Source organism: Helobdella robusta, assembly GCF_000326865.2.
Source record: "Helobdella robusta unplaced genomic scaffold HELROscaffold_16, whole genome shotgun sequence".
Classification (NCBI taxonomy): Eukaryota; Metazoa; Annelida; class Clitellata; order Rhynchobdellida; family Glossiphoniidae; genus Helobdella; species Helobdella robusta.
Window position 1 is genome coordinate 3,643,509 of NW_008703893.1, and position 20,125 is coordinate 3,663,633.

The following is a 20,125-nucleotide window of genomic DNA, read 5'->3' on the forward strand; positions in this document are numbered from 1 at the left end:
TCTAACAACAGCTGATCTGCTCGCCTTGACTGAGTAACAATAGTTATAGAAATCCAAATCTGGGGCTTATTTCATTTTCATTTGGTTATGGCTGGTTATGTTTCATCATTCGGAGACAGTACAAGTTCCTCGAAACTTCAGTCATGTCATACTTTTTTCAAGCTACAATCTTTTTTTTTTCATCATCATTGGCTATATTCACGTGTGTCTGTTTTATATACATAAATATGTGTTTGTGATAAATATATATATTATATATATATATATATATATTTGCCAATTTTTCCTTAATCAACTTTTTTATAATACATTCAACAACTCGTGATTGGTTCAGCTTATAAACTTGATTGATTGATATAACAGACAGGGATCAATGTGCTTTCGAACCCGGTTTTACTGCGGCAACTGCAAGACCAAGATGGCCTTTAACCATTTAATATTTTATTTTTTTATAATTTTTTCGCTCACTCGAAAGACCGGGAAAGTTATGAGAAACAGCAAAAAGGTAAAAAGGGTAAATGGAATTACAATGGATTTAAATGGGTTAAAACATACGTTTGAACAAGACTATTAAGTTAATTAATTAATTAATTTATCAATTAATTTGAAGACGATTGTGTTTAAAAATGAAATTTACTTGAAACTTAATTATTTATTAATTATTTTGGTTGAAGTTTTTGATGATTACTCAAATCGTTAATTATAAAATTAGTTAATAGAATAATCAAAAATTTGAAAACGATTTAATTCAAAATTTAAATTAACATATATTTATTCACTATTTTTGGTTGAAGTTTGAAAAGAAAAATTAATCGTTTATTCAAAAAACCATTTGTATTTGTAAGTTGTTTGTTAGAAATTTTAATAAAACAAATTATCTTTCTGTCTACCTGTCTATTTTCTTGGTCAACGAGTATCTCATCCCTTCAACTTTCTGACACTCTCGAGAAACAGGGCCACATCCAGAGATCAGAGAATTGTTTGTCTCTTGCTGAACAAACCTCGCCTTGTAATCACCGTCTTTTATACCGAAAAATTGTGTTGGCTTGCCAGACAACTCACATATAAACATGTCACCATGTGGGTTATATCGACGAGCCAAGTAACATGCTAAGCCACTCGGAAGCCTTACGTGCCTCGAGCTCAACTGTTAACTATTTAAACTCGCCTGTATATATATATATAGAGAGAGAGAGAAAGAGAGAGAGAGATTGAGATTGATATAGTAGTGGCAGTTGCTACCTATATAAGCTCATGTTTTTGTTAACTAAAATAAAAGCTTTATAAATTTTCAAAAGATTTGTGTTCGCTTAAATTTTGTTGTGGTGTAGTTGAAGGAAGGTTTAGAAAAAGTTCTCTGCCACTGTTGTGTTACTGGTGGGTTCTTTATCATTTTTCAATTTCATTTTTCGTTTCGATTGTTCAAGTTTTGATCTCATAATTTAGTTGTTCGTTCGTTCGTTCATTCATTCGTTTGTTTGTTCGTTCATTTTTTGTTCGCTTGTTCATTTGTTCATCATTCATTCATCCATTAGTTCGTCAGTCCATTTATTCATTTTTTTATTCGTTTGATTATTCCCCCATCCAAACACATTGAAGGATGCTTTAGTTTGTTTGAGTGCGTGTTGGTTCGATCCTCACCCACTCATTTCACCATAAATCACCTTATTAGTGATAAAAATAGCGAGCCATTCCAATACACCGTTTTCATTGTTTTTATTACTACTAAAGCTACTAGTGTTGCTACAACTGCTGCTGTTGCTATTGCAGCTACTGCTCTTGCTGCTGCTACTTATACTACTACTGCTAGTATAATAATTGATGATTTTACGGTATAACGCAGGCGTCAGACACATTGCATGTGATGTGCTGGGGCCCCTTCAACCCATCACACAATCGTGGGTCGAAATATAATTCAGGGCCGGAACTAGCGTATTTGCCACCAGGGGAGGGGGGTGCAAAGTCCAGTGTGCAGCCTCCCACGATTTATTATGCTATTTCCGTCAGCTGTTGTTTAGATTCAGTTTTTTTAAATAATTACATACTAATTGAAATGTTTTAAAAATGGAAATATCAATGTACATGTTAACAACACATAGAAAAAAAACAATAATAATACGGTTATGCAGCATGAAAAAGTGCAAACTTTCAAAATCGACTAGCCCTGAAATTTGACCCCCCCTGACATTTGCCGCCCGGTTGGCTTGCCCCCTTTGCCCCCTAGTTCCTGGCCTGAATAACTTCATAATTTATTTCCTAATTTACGTGGCAAATAATTTTATTATTTCATTATATTAATTTGCATATTCTATTGTTTCATTATATTAATTTGCATATTCTATTATTTTATTATATTAATTAGCATATTTTATTATTCCATTATATTAATTCGCATATTTTATTATTTCATTATAATAATTTGCATATTTTATTATTCCATTATATTAATTTGCATATTGTTTTAGCGAAAAATCACGTTCTTGCATTTATTCATCATTTGCATAAACAAATTGACATCATCATCATCATCATCGTCATCATCATTATTTGCATAACTATCATCACCATCACCATCATGATAGAAAAGAATCACTAAGTTTGTTTTCGACAATTCTAATTATTGCACAGAGTTGCGACGAAAAAAACTAACTATCCAAATTCAAAATTCAAATTAGAAAAACTTCAACACCATCAGCCCCATCAACAACAACAACGACGACGAAGATGGTTCACTACAGCACCTTTCTAGTCATAATTAGTATCAGTCAAATGCTAAACATCGATCTAATCTCAGTGACAGTTGCCACCAATAGTAGTAGCGGTAGTGGTGGGGGGGATAGTTTTACTTTGCACTTGCTACACACGAATGATATCCACTCGAGATTTGAACCATTTACTAGAAGGAGCACGAAATGCAAACCGGGAGAGCCAGAAAAGTTTGTAGTGGATTGCTGAATGAATGGAATGGTGCATTCGTGATTCATAACCATCATCATCTTCTTCTTCATCATCACATCATCGTAGTTGTTTCGGCGGAGTAGCGAGAAGAGCCGGCTTCATTAACATGATGAAAAAAGAACTGGGCGAGATTATGCTGCTTGACGCCGGCGACCAATTTCAAGGTGACGTCATGATGACGTCATTATTTTTATTATTGTTATTGTTGTTTTTGTTGTTGTTGTTCAGGTACTCCGTGGTTTTACTTCTACAAGGGTCATGATTCTAGTCACTTCTTAAACAAATTGAAATACCAGGCTATGGTGAGTGAGTGAGTGAGTGAGTGAGTGAATGAATGAGTTACGACGACGACGATGATGAATGAGAGTGGTGATGATGATCGTTATCAAGGCCTTAGGCAACCATGAGTTTGACAACGGTGTTGAAGGATTGAGAATTTTTCTCGGCAATGTTACTGTTCCAATCCTCTGTTCGAATCTTGATCAGACAACGGTAATTCACACCTACATACATACATACAAACAAACAAACAAACACACATACAAACATACATATATACATACATACAAACAAACATATATACAAACATACAAAAAAAACATACATACATACAAACATACATACATCTCTCTCAATCTATTTATTAATTTTATGATTTAAACGTATTACTCAAGTTTGTTATTACATATTCCTATTAATCTTGGCCAAGGCGGTCCATATCTTAGTGATTTGGTTTACTAAGTGGATTGATAGATAATTTGGTTTAGTGAATTAGGATTTTGTTTCTGTTAATTGATTTTTTTTATTATTCGTTCTGTCAAATATGCGCTTCGTCAGGCTGATTACATCAAGTTTTCCTTTTCTTCATGCTCTTGCTTGCTATATCTTGATAGGGTGGCCCAACAAGTGAAAACATCGGGTCTCTCTGCTAATGTATTTTACAGAATAAAAAATTTTTGAATTGAATACATACATATATACACTGATACACACACACACATACATAAATAAATACACATACACACACACCCACATACATACATACACACACACAGACATATATATATATATATATATATATACACACACAAATTTAGACCCCAGATTTTATGAAAAAAGTGAAGGAACATGTTGAAATCACATACAAGAACCACAAATTTGATGTTGTCGGTTACATCACTGAGACAGTCGTTCAGCTCTCTAAAACGGGTAAATGCCTGTTTAATGGTCTGTTTGTTTGTATGTGTAATTGTATATAGTGTGTATATTAGTATGTATAAAGGTGTGACTGTGTGCATGTGTGTGTATTTGTGCGTCTGTGTGTTTTTCATCGTCGGTACCATCACGCACGTTCTCCACATCATCATCATCACCACCACCATGGTAGGGGACCTGAAATTCTCAAACGAGCTTGAGAAGGTCAAGGAAGTAGTGACTGACCTCGTAAGGAAGGGCAGCAAGTTCATCATAGCCCTGGGTCACGCGGGCTACGAGGCCGATAAGAGGATGCCCAGGGAGATCCCTGATATCGACATCATCGTCGGAGGTCACAGCCACACGCTGCTCTATCACGGTTCGTCTGCTGGTCAATAAGTTTTAATGATATAAAAATTAGTTCCTTCGACTCAGAAAATTATGACGGTCAAAATAGTTTTAATTAAATTTAATTTTGAATTCATGTTTTTGTCTTTTTTAATTAGATTGTTTTAAAAATGTTAACCAACTTGGCTGCAACTCCTGGCAAGCCGTAATTATGTCATTTCTGAAATATAGAGCCAGCGAGTGGAGTGAAAGGTGTGGAAGGCGACTACCCGACGGTCGTGAGGCACGCGGATGGTAGGCGCACGTTGATCGTGCAAGCCGGGACAGCTGGCAAGTGGGTGGGAGTCCTGAATGTCGCATTCGATGAAGAGGGAAACGTCAAAAGTTGGAGTGGGAATCCCGTTCTCATGAATTTGAGTATCCCTGAAGGTATGTTTAAGGTTAAAGGTTAAAGGTAACTCTCTTTCTCTCTCTCTCTCTCTCTTTCTTGAGCTTGCTTCAGACATTTTAACGACAAACACACACAGCGTATATGAATACACGTGAAAACCACGCATCAAACACATTGCATATGATAGGCATGGATCTCTTTGTATTCGAACCCAGTCACTGCAGCAGCAAGACCAGGCGCTTTTAACCTTTGAGCCATCACGCCGCCCACGATGTGTGAGTGTGAATCTTAGTATCCCTGAAAGTGTGTGTCTGTGTCTGTGCGTGTGTGTGTGTGTGTTGTGCGCGCGTGTGTGTGCGTGTTGTGCGTGTGTGTGTGTGCCTGTGTGTGTGTTGTGCGTGTGTGTGTGTGTGTGTCTGTGTGCGTGTTGTGCGTGTGTAAGAGTTTGGATGTGAATGTGAGTGTTTGTGTGTGGCGTGTTTCTTAGAATCAGTTTTGCTGTGATATTGATTCGTTTGTATTATTTTGTGTTAACAACCAGCTCCGTCTTTATTCGATTTTTATCCTTAGAAATTTTATCACCAACGTCATCCTCATCGTCGTCATTATCATCATCATCAGTATCATCATCAGCATCACCATCATCACCAGACCCGGAAATAGCGAAGTAGATAGAATACTTGAATAGCAACCTCTCCTTCATGTACACCAAGGTGCTTTGCCGCACTGACGTCTTCCTCGATGCCAATGACAAGATCTGCTGCCAGCAGGAATGCACTTTAGGTGGCTGAATTGAGTGAATGAATGAAAGAGTGAATGAATCGATAAAAAAATGAATAGATGCTCAAACCAAATCATAAACTAAATTGGATTGATTGAAGAAACGAATGATTAAATGATTGTTTAAATTTAAGAATGAATAGATAAATAAATTCTCTCACAAGCACACGTACACACACGCACAAACACACACTCACACACACACACACACACACACATGCAGGTAACTTGTTCACTGACGCCATGGTGAGTTTTTTCAAAGAACGAAACGCAAACGCAACCATCGCATTAACGAATGGTGGAGGCATTCGGAGCAGTATAGATCGAGGTACGTAAACAGAAATCACATTATGATGATAAGAACATATCAGCACATCCCTAAACCACGACAATAATTCAGGTGACATAAACTACAATGAAGTCATCTCGGCGTTTCCCTACGGTGACGTCATAATGGTGGCCGAAACTTCCGGCAGGACGCTTTACGAGGCTTTGCGTCATTCCATTTCTAATTTCAGTCCTAACAAAGAAAAACACGGAAAATTTTTACAAGTTTCTTGTTGGTTGGCTAGTTGGCTGGTTCGTTGGTTCGGTTGTTGTTGGATGGTTGGATGGTGAAGTAAGTTATCTAATACTAATAACTAAACTGATTATTAATATTTTTTATTTTTCTTATATTTATTGATTAATTATTTCATTTCCCTTCAGGCTTGAAAGTCGTTTACAATGCTGAGAACGAAAACAACACGTTCATCTACAGTGCTAGGGTACGGTAGATTTGTCAAAATAACTTGTATTTTAATTTCTGACAACTCATCATCAAAAGAGTCAGTTATAATAATTCACATAATGATTATTATATTTATGAACATAATTTTACATAGTTTATATTTATCTTCATAATTTTTTCGTTATTTTCTCACCGACAGGTCAGAAAAGGCTACGAGGGTTCGGAATACGAAAACATTCAACTGAATGCCACCTACTACCGCATTGTTAGTTTGAAATATTTACTGGCAGGCGGGGACGGATACACCATGTTCAAAGGAAATGACACCAGGATCTTGGAATTTGGTAGCTGGAACTTCTTTTCAGTTTTTGTTTCGGTTCCGGTCAATTATTATTTTACAACATGTAGTAGTACTATTAAATTATTGCTCAGTGCTGCCACTGCTGCTCTTTCTATCACTACAATTAGGATATTAAAAATACAGACAAACGAAACAAAACCAAACAAATAAATTTCTCCCTTCGTAGACTCAAACGACCAGGAAGTCTTCCGCAGATACTTGGAGCTGCACAATCCAGTCAATCCAGTCATCAAAGGGTTAACGGACTGTGATAACGGACCGAAAAGGTAATTATGAAGCTGATGACGACCTTGATTTTGTATACTATCATTCAAATACTGTTAACACACGCCTGCTGCACGCGATGACAATATTTTATTTTTTTGGCAATTTTTTTATCTGCTACTACTACTACTACTACTACGTCTACTACTACTACTACTACTACTACTACTACTACGTTACTATTACTACTGCAGCTACAAGTATTATCTAACAAACATCCAAATTATAGGAATTTAGTGAAGTAGAATTTTAAAAATTGAAAAAATTTTATGCTGACCATAATAATTTTCTAAATCAAAATTCAAATAAAAACTGCCCTACTTGCCCAGTTTAAGTAATATTATTTATAGATAACTTAAATCCTTGGCTTTTTTCATTTTCAATTGGTTATGGCTGGTTATGTTTCACCATTCGGAGACAGTACAAGTTCCTCCAAACTCAGTCATACATACTTTTTTCCAGATACAATTTTCTTTTTCATCATCATTGGCTTTATTCACGTGTGTGTAGCTGTGTGTGTGTGTGTGTGTGTGTGTGTGTGTGTAAATGATGTGCATATATGTGTGTGTTGTGTGTGTGTGTGTGTGTACGTACATATGTATGTGTGATATGTTTGTCCGTGGGGTTGTAGATACCTTTTATTTGCCTTACCTTTCAGTTCATCTCGCAAACAGCATGTCAAATGATACTTCGGTCTATATAATAAATATTATCTTATTAATATTATAATTATTATTTATTTATTAAGTTATAATTAATATTCACTATAAATTCGGGTCGGTGTTTGCCTACCAATTATCGTTATTAAAAGGTCAAAGGTCATTTTCTCTTTGGCACTTGCTCCAGAGATGCCTATCGCTGCAAACAGACACAGCGTATGTTTATGAGTGCGCTTGGAGACCCAAGCTCGTCACACATACACTGCATATGGTAGGCGGAGATCACTGTGCGTTCTAACCCGGTGTCACTGCGACAACTGCAAGACCAAGATAGTCTTTAAACATTTAATATTTTACATTTTCATAATTTTTTTGCCAACTTAGAAAACCCGGAAGTTGAGAAAAGGCGAAAAGGTGGAGGCGAAATGGATTAATAATGAATTTGAGTGGGTTAAAACATACGTTTGGTTAAAATTATTAAGTTAATTAATTAATTATTTATCTACTCAATTAGATGATTTATTGAATTGTTTATTAAAAAATTAATTAATTAATTAATTAATTAATCATAAGTTTGAAGACAATTTTGTTGAAAATTAAAATTAACGTTTATTTATTTATTAATTAATTATATCGCATGAGGTTGAAAATAAAACTAATAGTTTATTCAATTGCATAACTGCGTGTTGTGTGTTAGATTTATTTTAATAAAAAAAATGTATCTATCTGTCTATCTGTCTGTGCTATTTAATCATTTCATTGATTGATCGGTTTATCTCTGTCTGTATGTCTCTTTGTCCGTCTGGTGTTTATCTATCTTACATATCTATATGTATATTTTTCGGATCAAATATGTGCTCATCATTCATATGTTTAAGTGTAGATACATATATGTATGTTTGTGTGTGTGTATGTATGTGTGTATGTATGTATGTATATATGTATGTATGTACGTATGTATGTCTGTACGTACGTACTTCATATTGTTTGGAATGTTTTAATGATCTCATTCTAGACCCTCTTGTCAATATTATCATCATTATCGTCACCATCATCATCGTCGTTATCATCGTCATCAACAGCCCTATTAGTAATAGTAGCAGCAGCAGCAGCAGCAGCAGCAGCAGCAGCAGTAGTAGTAGTGGTTGTAATGGAACTAATAATTTTTTAGTTGTCTGTTGTCATTTCATTTGGTGGCGTGTGACACCCACAAAGTATGGCACTCTCACGACGAAATTAATATAAATGAGTGAATGAATGAATACATGAATGAGTGGGTGAGTGAATGAATGATTGAATGAATGAATGAATAAATCAATGAATGAATGGATAGATGAATAAATAAATAAAAGAATGAATGAGTGAATATAGGAACAGTGGATGAGTAGACGAAAGAGCAAATGAAAGAATGAAAAGATGCGCGCGTTGGAGAACAATAGATGGAATAACTGATTGATTGACTAAATGACTGAATGAAAAGGCAAATAAATGAACGAAAGAAAGAAAAAATAAATGAATGAATGAATGATAGACGAGCGAGCGAACGAACGAACGAATGAATGAATGAATGAACAAATGATTGAATGTATGAATGAAAGTCAGAGCGCAATGTAAAGAATGTCATTCATCCATTATCTAGAAGTCCTTTGTATATTATAAAAATATCAGAAGCAAAAAACAACAGTAACAACCATTTAAAAATAACAATAATAATAATAATAACATAATAATAACAATAATAACAATAGTTATAATTATAATAATAATAACGACTTGAAAATAATTCCGAAGGTAGATAGAGTGAAAGTGAAATTTACAGAATGAATGAATGATAACGCCAGCAGCGCGTACTACATTTAACAAAATAATAACAACAACAATAATAACAACAACAATAATAACAACAACAATAATAACAACAACAACAATAATAATAACAATGATAATACTAATAATAATCAACCCGGCAATAATAATCATCAAACCATTGATTCCATCGATTGGCTCCCTCTCTGCGACTTGCACACTGCAAAAAACATTGGCGTTAATTTTCGCCACTAGTATAATAATAACAATAATAATAATAATAATAATTATTATAATTATAATAATAACATTTATAATAATAATAATGATAGTATTGGTAAAAACCGCAGTCTTTTTAGTGGTAACTGTGACATTGTATCTGTATAAGATTTGTGATGGCACCAGTAGTAGCAGTAAAAGTAGTAGTAGTGGTAGTAATAGTAGTAGTAGTAGCGGTAGTTGAGTAGTAGTAGTAGTAGTAGTAGTAGTAGTAGCAACTGCAGCAGCTGCAGCAGCAGTTGTACCATGAAAAAACTCCTTGAAAATATTCGCCGTTAAATAGCTCTGGAAGGATAATTTGGAATGGTAATGGAAATAATAACAATAATAACAGTACTTAATTATATATCTATGTGTTAAAAACATTATTTATCTATGCGTAAACATAAACAAACAGATCAAAGTGTCACATAGAACAATTTAATGGAAAAATAAACGAAAAATAAGAGCGATAATTGGAGCGATGGCCAATATTATTATTATTATTATTGTTGTTGTTGTTGTTGTTGTTATTATTATTATTTTATTATTGTTTTTGTTGTTATTATTGTTATTTCTATTTAATATAATAAAATAATTTCGAGAATAATTCTTACGAAAGCCAATATGCGACAAACAAGCGACCAAATTATGTTAGGCTTACATTATGCCAGTGTGTTTGTGTACGTGTTATTGTTTGTATGTGTTTGTATGTGTTTGTAAGTGTGTTTGTTTGTCTATGTACATGCACTTGTGTATTTGTGTTTTTATGAATGGTAATATGTTTAAGTGTGTATCGATTTGTTGGTGAATGTTTAAGGAGATTTGTATGTTTGTTTAACGTTCAATTTGTATATGTTTGTATATATGTGTTTTTGTATGTATTTATGTTTGTATGTGTTCATCTATGTTTGTGTGCCTGAAGAGTTTAATCAATTTGTTATGTTTCTGGATGAGTCTCTTTGTAATTGGTTTAAAAACACATCATAACGTGACACTGGAGTTGTATGTCTGCATGTATGTTTGTATGTTTGTTTGTGTATAAGTTTGTAAGTATGTATGTTTGTATGTGTGTGTGTTTGTCGGTGTGTATGTGCTGTGTGTGCGTGTTGTGTGTGTGAATGTAGTGTTGCATGTGCTGCATACATGCATCAAATATTCATTCATAAATTATCAATGTACATTATTCATATCGTTTGTCACAAAGTTGTGGCTTGTCATCATTACCATCATCATCAAAGTGTACTTTTCCATCATTATCATTGTCATCATAATCATCATCATCATCATCTCTATAACCTTCACCTTCAACAACAGCACAAACATCACACGGTTGATTTATATTTACTTTTTCTGTATAACATTTCGTCATCTTCATCGTCATCTTCATCGTCATCTTCATCGTCATCTTCATCGTCATCTTCTCCTTCATCGTCACTAGTCAATAGACCGATTTTTTTAGCGAACTCTTTCAAATTGCTCCGAATCTGCTCCAGCATGAGGTCGAAGCACATGGCGATAAGGGCCAGCCCGACGAAGAGGTACAGAGCGCACAGCACCAACTTCGCCTGAGAATTCCATTGGTCAGAGCTTGTTCCTGGAACGTAATCCCCAAAACCTATGGTTGATAGGGTGATGAAACAAAAATAGCAGCCAATCAGATAACTCCAATTTTTCTCCCACAAGCTGAACAGCGTAGCACCGAGGGCAATGTAGATGGTAATTATCAGCAGGCTGATGTAGATGGGAACCTTCACTTGTTTGATGTCACTCGTGAAGAAGATTAAGTCGAACCTCTTCCGCCAATCATCTACGTCGTGATTTGATGACGTCACGTGGTCCTGGGGGCTGTGATGTTTTTTCCGTCTCTTCTTAGAGATAGGTGAAGTTTGCGGCCGAAGTTTGCTATGAAGCGTTGTTTGTTTGTTGTATTTTTTCAAGGTGCTGATGAAATGGTGCGTTGTGGTCGATGTGGTAGCGGTCGTCGCTTTTGAAGTCGCAGTGAGAGTTGGATGTGAAGAGTTGATAGCGTTCCACTTTCTTTTCAGTTCCCTTCTAGGCCAGAACAATGAGGATGGAAGTTTTCGCTTTCCTTCTTTCTTGATGGCCTGCTGAATGTCCAGTGATTGAGTTAGTTTGTCGTCCTCCATGCTGGTGTTGATGACGTCGTCTGTCTGTTTGTCTGCTTGTTGCAGTTGCTGTTGCTGTTGAAGCTGCTGTTGAAGCTGCAACTTTCGCAGGCCTAACACGGGGTGGGATATCGAAAGTTCATCTGATCGTTCTTCATCCACATCGATTGCTAAGTGATGTTGGATGATTTGTTGTTCTTGACTTGCATGTTGTTGTTGTTGTTGTTGTTTTTGTTGTTGTTGTTGTTGTTGTAGTTGATGATCAGTCTCCAGTTGATAAGTTTGATCGTCGGATCTGCTCAGCGGTTCAACGACGACAACAACATCGCCGTGGAAACTTTCATCCTGCCGTTTCCACTTCTTCTTCTTCTTAACTGAAAATTTATTTTTACTCTTCTTCTCAGGCGGGACTAACGTAGCTGCAACAGTTCGACTCATAAGTAACAACTCCCTAGTTGCAGATTTTTTTCGTCCCCTCTGGGTTCGTGCCTTTTTAACCGGCCGTTCCTCAGCGAAGCCCCCGCAGTAGGGCGGGCAGCAGAGGCAGCACAGTCGACAGCAGACATTTCGATACGTGAACCTGAAAGCTGTCGCCATGAAGCTGCCGAGGTTGGTGATGGTGAAAAGAGTCAGTGGGATTCCAAGTATGGCGTACAACATGGTGACAATTCGACCCCAGTCTGTTTTCGGGGCGATGTGTCCGTACCCTATACGTGCGTGTGTGTGTGTGTGTGTGAGTGAGTGTGCGTGCGTGTGTGCGTGTGTGTGTATTTGTTTAATTGTTTGCTCTCTGGTTAGATATGTGTGCAAACATGCCTCACAAAAGAAGTGGCAAGTGCGTTCTGAGGTTAATACAATGATGGCAAACGTCTTTGATGATTTGACGGAGAATTCCAATCATGAAAATAATAATAAAATGATAAGAATAATGATGAAGACGACGATGATGACGAAATGATGATAACTGACCAATAGTGGTGATGACAGTGATAGAATAAAGTAAGGCTCCCGCGAATGTCCATTGCAATTCCTGTCCACCGCCACCACCACCGCCACCACCACCACCACCATCATCATCGTCATCATCATCAACAACAGCACTACTAGAGCTAGTAGTGATGTTGTTGGTACTATTAAGGGGTCGTTTTTTGTGGCTTTTTATGACATCGTCGTCGTCGTCATCTTTTCCGTCCCAGCCTTTAGTTTTAATTGATTGGTATATTTCCATTGTGTAGTTCTCTAGAAGTTCGTCCGCAAATCTGTGCGTGTGTGTTTGTGTGCGTGCGTGTGTGTGTGCGTGCGTGTGTGTGTGTGTTTAAGCATTAAATAAATATTTTTTGCGCTTGGCAATATTGACGAATACGTGCGTCACACGTTTCTTGTATACATAGAATGCATTTCATAAGCGTTTCAGTAGTAGAAGAAGCAGCAGCAGTAGCAGCAGAACTAGTGGTATCAGAAGTAGCAGCAAAAATTAAAGTAGTAGTAGTCGCAGTAGAATTAGCAGCGGCAGTGGTAGTCGTAATAGAAGTAATCATACTTGCTCCACTTGGCAGGGTGTAACGTGTTCAATTCCAGTGTGACGTTCCACAGATATTCGACCCTTGACCTTCTCAACTGGGTCATCTCCCTATTCACCCTACGTTCGTTTGGGGCCTCCAGGGCTTGAAAAATAAACCCACCAAGAATTATGTAAACTACTAGCAAGAAAAATAGGCCGATTGTGGAGAAAATGAAAGCCAGGAAAGCTTTTAGGCATGAGTATAACTTTTGAGTCTTTGTCTTCGCCCGTTTTTCAGTTAAAAATGGCGGTTTTAATGATGGGGAGGGTTTAATTTGGCGAGATGGTGATGTTTTTTGTGAGGGTGACTGAGTTGGGAATGTGTTTGTGATTGTTGAAATGGTGTGTGTGTGCGTCTCAATTACTACAATGTTGTCGTAGGCGGTTCTGTTGTTGTTGTTGTTGTTGATGTTGTTGTTGATGTTGTTGCTGTTGTTGTTGCTGTTGTTGTTGATGTTTTTGTTGATGTTGTTGTTGTTGTTAATGTTGTTGTTTGTGGTGGTGCAGCTCTCAACATTTTTTTTCTCTTTCTTCCATATTATAATATTTTGATCTGATCTAGTTTTAGCATCTGATGTTGAGCTTTTAGAACAAACTGTACCATCACCACTACTACTGCCACCACCATTAGCAGCAGCAGCAGCATCAGAAGCCGCCACTGCAACGGCACCAATATCATAACCAGCACCATTAACAACAGATGGGTTGTTGCATTCGTTATCTTCGTATTCATGGAAACTATTTTCGTTATTGTTGTGGTCGTTGTGGCAACTACTGTTGTTGTTGTTGTTGCTGATGCTGGTGACGTCATAGTAACAATCGTAAGCGGAAGTGAGTCCCTCAGTCACGTGATCCTTGTAGAGATGGTCGGACAGTCTGCTACTAGATATTGTAGACACTCCTGGAAAAATGATGATGCAGATGGTATTGATGATGATGACGATGATGATGACGATGATGATGATATTGAAGATGATGTTACTAAGAATAACTCACGTCTTGTTAAGTATCTTTGGCTCGTTCCGTTGAAATAATCCAAACCAACATTATCGTCGTCATCATTGTGGTCCATTGTGGCTATTGTCGTTGTGGTCGTATGCGATGACGTCATCCCGGATGGCAGTGACGTCAGAAAAAGTGATGGGGAATTAGGGATGTCATTGTTATGACAAAATACCGACGAATCGGTTAGTATGTACGAATATTCACCAGCTTGTTTGTTACGGTTGTTGTTTAAATTATTGTTGTTAGATTTTAAGCAAATAGCTGCTTCGGATAAATTAGACGAAGCCATATATTACTATTATTATAGCTATTATTATTTATATTATTATTAATTATTATTATTTTAATTTTTATTATTTACAACATTATTATTATTTATTATTATTTAAACCATAATAAAGCAGGTATCGAAATGACGATGTTGACTTTGTTGGGTTTGTCTATTTGTAAATCCATCTATTATCCATTAAATGAATGTATGTGTGTTTGTATGAGGGTATATATACATATGCATGTTTGTGTGTATGTATGTGCAAGTGTGTGTGTGTGTTTTTGTGTGTGTAAAGTGTGTGTGTGTGTTCGTGTGTGGGTGTGTAAATATCCATTTTTATGACATTTTAGCAGCAGCATGATTAACAACAACAACAACAACAATAACATTATAAACACACATACCTACACACACACACACACACACACACACACACACACACACACACACACACACACAAACATAACCACATACATAAATAAATAAAAACTCACGTTTAAACATATTTCTGGGTCCCTCCATACCTACTTTTGACAAAATAACTTCCAGCTATTTATATATACCGCCGATCCTCTCTCTACTTCCTCTCTCTTGAATTGTTGTACATACAAATACATACATACATACATACAAATACATACATGGATACATGCATACATACATACATACATACATACATACGCACATATGTACAACATTAATAATAATGCAAGGTTGATGGTGTGTGAAATGGAAAATGTATATTACGATACTACTGAGAATAATAATAATACATATATACACACAAACACACACACACACACAAACATGTACACATACAAACATTCACACATACATACATACACATCCTTATTGAATAGTTATTGCATTTGATAGCGTTTGTTATGTGTGTGTGTGTGTGTGTGTGTGTGTGTGTGTGTGTGATTGTTTGTGTATGTGTTGTGTGTGTATGTAAGTGTATGAATTGTCTATCATGAAAAGGACTTTGTATAATTGGGCATGTCTTATGAAATGTGTTTGGCTAGGCAGATGTTCACGAATGGATTTTTATTGTCTGGTGTGGTTGTTGGTGTGTGGTACGATATAGGCCAAATTGCTTCTACCTGACTCACAATTCATTCATTCAATTGTTTATTTTAAAATAAAATTGAAGAAAAGGAAATAATTTTTATTTGAAAAAACAGCTGCTAACAAACAAGAACTTGCACTGGTTAAGAATAAAGAACTGCATCGTCAATAAGAAAGTCATCATCATCGTCCTCATCATCATCATCATCGTCCTCATCATCATCATCATCATCGTCCTCATCATCATCATCATCGTGTCAAGCACACGTTGCATGTGATTCGCGGGGATCTCTTTGCAATCGAACCCAGCCAGTACGACATCGGTGTCAAGCACCTTAACTATTAGACCATCAAACAAATATATACTATATATATATATATAAATAATGCTATATATTTCATTATATCATATCATGTTACACATTTGTATTATGAGTTGCAAACAATTGTGTTATATAGTTATGTGTATATATGTATATGTGACTATACGTGTATATGTATATATTTTTCATGTGTTATCATCATCAACATCATTATTGTTGGAATCACCAGTTCTGTTATCAGCATGGGATTTAAGGCTACTATCAACGTTATCGTCGTCGTTAACTTCATCTTCCTGTAGCTGAAGCGAGTCTTGATGTTCTAGCTGCTGGGGCAGCTGCTGTTTCAGCTGCTGTGGCAGCTGTGGTAGCTGCTGCTGCTTCTTGATCTCGGACATTCGCGATATGACTGAGTTAACGTACGTGAAGACGCACCTCCAATCAGGCTGGCTTGTGGTCAGCATGTCCTCTACGTCCAACAATGGAGCTATTCCTGCTTTGTCTCTGATGACGATGACGACGATGATGATGACGATGATGATGACGATGATGATGGTAAAACTTACTCTAAAACATCAAAAGCCAATTTGAAGTTGAAACGACGATTCTGATTGGTCAGTTGATCGTAGTCAAATTCAGACGGAAAGAAACTATTGGCTAGAGCACAGAAGGCCAAACCATCACTCCAACTTGCTGAAAAGTCCTCTATGTTTATGTTCTAGATAGATAGATAGAAAGAAAGAAAGAATGAAAAATGAATGAATGAACGAATGAATGAACGAATGAATGAACGAATGAATGAACGAATGAATGAATGAACAATTAAACGAACGCACGAACAAACGAAACTTACATAAAATCGAGAAAACCTTCAAATGAATGAACGAACCAATTAGTGAAAGAAAGAGCGTATGAATGAATGTATAAATAAATGAATGAATGCATGAATAAATGAATGAATGTATGGATGAATGAACCTCATATCCAGATAATCTGTTCTTGCACCAATTCAATGTCTGTTCTTTGATGTTGTTTGGATTGGACGGACTAATTCGTTTCAACTTGTCCAAAATATCCTTAGATCCACTGGGAATGGATGAATAGATGAATGGATGAATGAATGGATGAATGAATGGATGAATGAATGAATGAATTAATTAATTAACAATGTCTATAACTATAATAACTTGTTGTTTCTCAAGAGGACTTCTTTATCAATCTGTTTGAAATGACGCAGAGCTTGTCTGGCTGTCGGTATATTGTTGCTTCCACCTAGAATAATTTAATTATTATTATTATTATAACAATAATAATAATAATTATTATTATTACTATTAGTAGTAGTAGTAGTAGTAGTAGTAGTAGTAGTAGTAGTAGTAGTAGTAGTAGTAGTAGTAGTGGTAGTAGTGGTAGTAGTAGTATTATAACAACAATAATAATTATTATTGTTAATATTAGTAGTAGTAGTAGTAATTGATCATCATCATCACCACCACCAATGACGTCATCATCACCGTTTGACATACTTTTTCTAGCGCTTAACCCAGAAACAACCGACGATGACGCGGTCGCTGCAACACTTTTCAACACGACAGGCGGGATTTTGAATGAATTATCGTTGTTTTGTTGTTGTTGTTGTTGTTTAGATGATGATGATGATGACGATGACGACGATGATGATTGTAGTCTCGGTGACGGTGATGATGACGATGATGCTGGTTTGAGATTCGCTTGACTTAATACGTTTTGCTTGTTATCTTGATTCGGGGGAAGAAAATTATTTAATTTATTGGGTCGTATTTGCTTGGCATTCATTCATTCATCCATCCATCCGTCCATCCGTCTGTCCATCCATCCATCCGTCCATCCATCCATCCATCCATCCAATCATCCATCCATCCATCCAACCATCCATCCATTCATTTGTTCGTTGATTCAATTAAAAAATAAAATAATAATTATTACTACGAAAAATTATTTAATTATAGTCATAATTAACCAGAGAGAGGAGTCGTGGCGTTGTCGGCGCTGAAAATATTCACGGAAATTTTTCTCAAATTAGTAACAGTCTCTTTGAAATCAATTTTAATACTACTACTACTACCACCACCACTACGACTATTACTACTATTACTATTATTTTTGCTACTATTACTATTACTTTTGCCACTACTACTATTACAACTATTACTAATACTGCTGCTGCCAATACTGTCGCATATTAATTTGGTATTAACGTTCTCGCTAATGCTTGGAGTAGTAATTTTGTTGTTGTTGTTGATGTTGTTGTTTTTTGTTGTTGTTGTTGTTTGTTGCGGCACAAAATGTTTGGGCTGCGGTAGGTAACGTTGTGGCTGCTTGTTGTTTGTTGTTGTTGGTTCATTATTTTCTTGTTTATCTGTGTTGTTGTTGTTGTTGATGATGTTGTTGTTGTTGTTGTTGATGATGATGTTGTTGTTGTTGATGATGATGATGATGTTGTTTTTGTTGTTGATGATGATGATAAAAAAAGTGATGATGATTATGTTGTTGTTGTTGATGTTGTTGTTGTTGGTGATGATGTTGTTGTTGATGATGATGATGTTGTTGATGATAATGATGATGTTGTTGTTGATGATGATGATGATAAAAACAAGTGATGATGATGATAACCTTTTTTGAGTTTTCTTATCTTCAATCTGACCAACCTCCTGAACTCCAAATCATCCGAGTTGTCCAGCTGAAAATAACAATAATAATAATCATCATCATCGTCATCGTCATCATTGTCGTCGTCATCATCATCATTACCATCGTCTGCAGTTTCTCCATATCATCACACTGATCCAAGACTTCTGTTTCCATGTTGATGGAATCTGTTTTTGTAATATTATTATTTGTAGTAGTAGTAGTAGTAGTAGTAGTAGTAGTAGTAGTAGTAGTAGTAGTAGTAGTAGTAGTAGTAGTCACCATTAATAATAATAATTATAATTATTATTATTATAATAAATATATAATAGGAAGAACAAAAAAAATCAAAAAGAGAGGCAGAGGTGCATCGTTAAAATGCCTTGGATAAAATTAATTGCCAACATCCTATATTACAAAGATGATGATAAAGACGACGACGATGATGATGACAACAATGATGATGATGAAAATGCATGTATAACATGTGCCTGAGACAATAAGAGAAATACATATATACGTACAACATACATACGTACATTCATACATACATATATACATTCATACAAATACATACATTCATACATACAAATACATACATACATACAAACACATACAATTTAAATTGATACACAGATACCCCAACAGCTGTGCAAGTGAATCAAATACTTAGCATACTTCTATCAATTAAGTACAATACATTGAAATATAAATAAAATCGATTATTTTAAATTGTTGAATACTCTATAAATGAATGAAAAAATGAGCGAATGAATGAACGAACGAATGAATGAATGATGAATCAATCGATAATTAATGAATAATATTACTTTTTTGCCTTTATGTAGATTGAAAAATGCTTTTGCTTCTTATTTAAATATAGTAAGTAAAACGTCAGAATAAGTAGGTATTATATCGTAAATAATATTACTATATTATAATTGTGAACTATAATTATAATAATTAGTTAATTAATTTATATTTGTTATTATATTTAAATAATTTCAAAAAATCCTCATTAACACCAATGAAGCCAAGTCACCACCGCTTAAAATCAAGTTTTAAATTTAAATTTTGTATCCGCTTTTACATGTAAAGCCGTCACAGTAACCATTGTATTAATATATATATATATATATATATATATATATATATATATATATATATATACGTGTGTGTGTGTGAGTGTGTGTCTGTGAGTGTGTGTGTGTGTGTGCGTAATTATGTGTATTAGCATTAGAGTTAATATGTCATTCATTCATTGATAGCTGTTTAGAATAATTATACATATATATATATATATATATATATATATATATATATATATATATATATATATATATATATATATATAT

General features: G+C 35.4%; 3 protein-coding genes across 3 annotated transcripts; 1 reads left to right on the forward strand and 2 right to left on the reverse strand.

Annotated features, from left to right (window-relative positions):
* Window positions 1–2,769: 2,769 nt before the first annotated feature.
* HELRODRAFT_75258 (hypothetical protein) lies at window positions 2,770–6,289 on the forward strand (the record flags this gene model as incomplete). The annotated part of the gene is made up of 10 exons (XM_009015737.1): window positions 2,770–2,936; window positions 3,025–3,122; window positions 3,187–3,260; window positions 3,349–3,450; window positions 4,056–4,167; window positions 4,346–4,543; window positions 4,753–4,940; window positions 5,563–5,674; window positions 5,895–6,003; window positions 6,043–6,289. 10 exons carry the CDS (start codon window positions 2,770–2,772, stop codon window positions 6,287–6,289), a joined length of 1,407 nt encoding a protein of 468 aa, XP_009013985.1.
* Window positions 6,290–11,176: 4,887 nt separating this feature from the next.
* Window positions 11,177–13,672, reverse strand: HELRODRAFT_141821 (hypothetical protein; the record flags this gene model as incomplete). Its single annotated transcript, XM_009015738.1, has 4 exons — window positions 11,177–11,693; window positions 12,429–12,585; window positions 12,848–12,978; window positions 13,419–13,672. Coding segments are annotated over 4 exons (1,059 nt in total), but the record flags the coding sequence as incomplete, so codon positions are not given.
* Window positions 13,673–16,291: 2,619 nt separating this feature from the next.
* HELRODRAFT_169937 (hypothetical protein) lies at window positions 16,292–18,947 on the reverse strand (the record flags this gene model as incomplete). Its single annotated transcript, XM_009015739.1, has 6 exons — window positions 16,292–16,607; window positions 16,670–16,821; window positions 17,081–17,189; window positions 17,291–17,375; window positions 18,756–18,822; window positions 18,894–18,947. The coding sequence occupies 6 exons, from the start codon at window positions 18,945–18,947 to the stop codon at window positions 16,292–16,294; spliced, it is 783 nt and encodes a 260-aa protein (XP_009013987.1).
* Window positions 18,948–20,125: the final 1,178 nt, after the last annotated feature.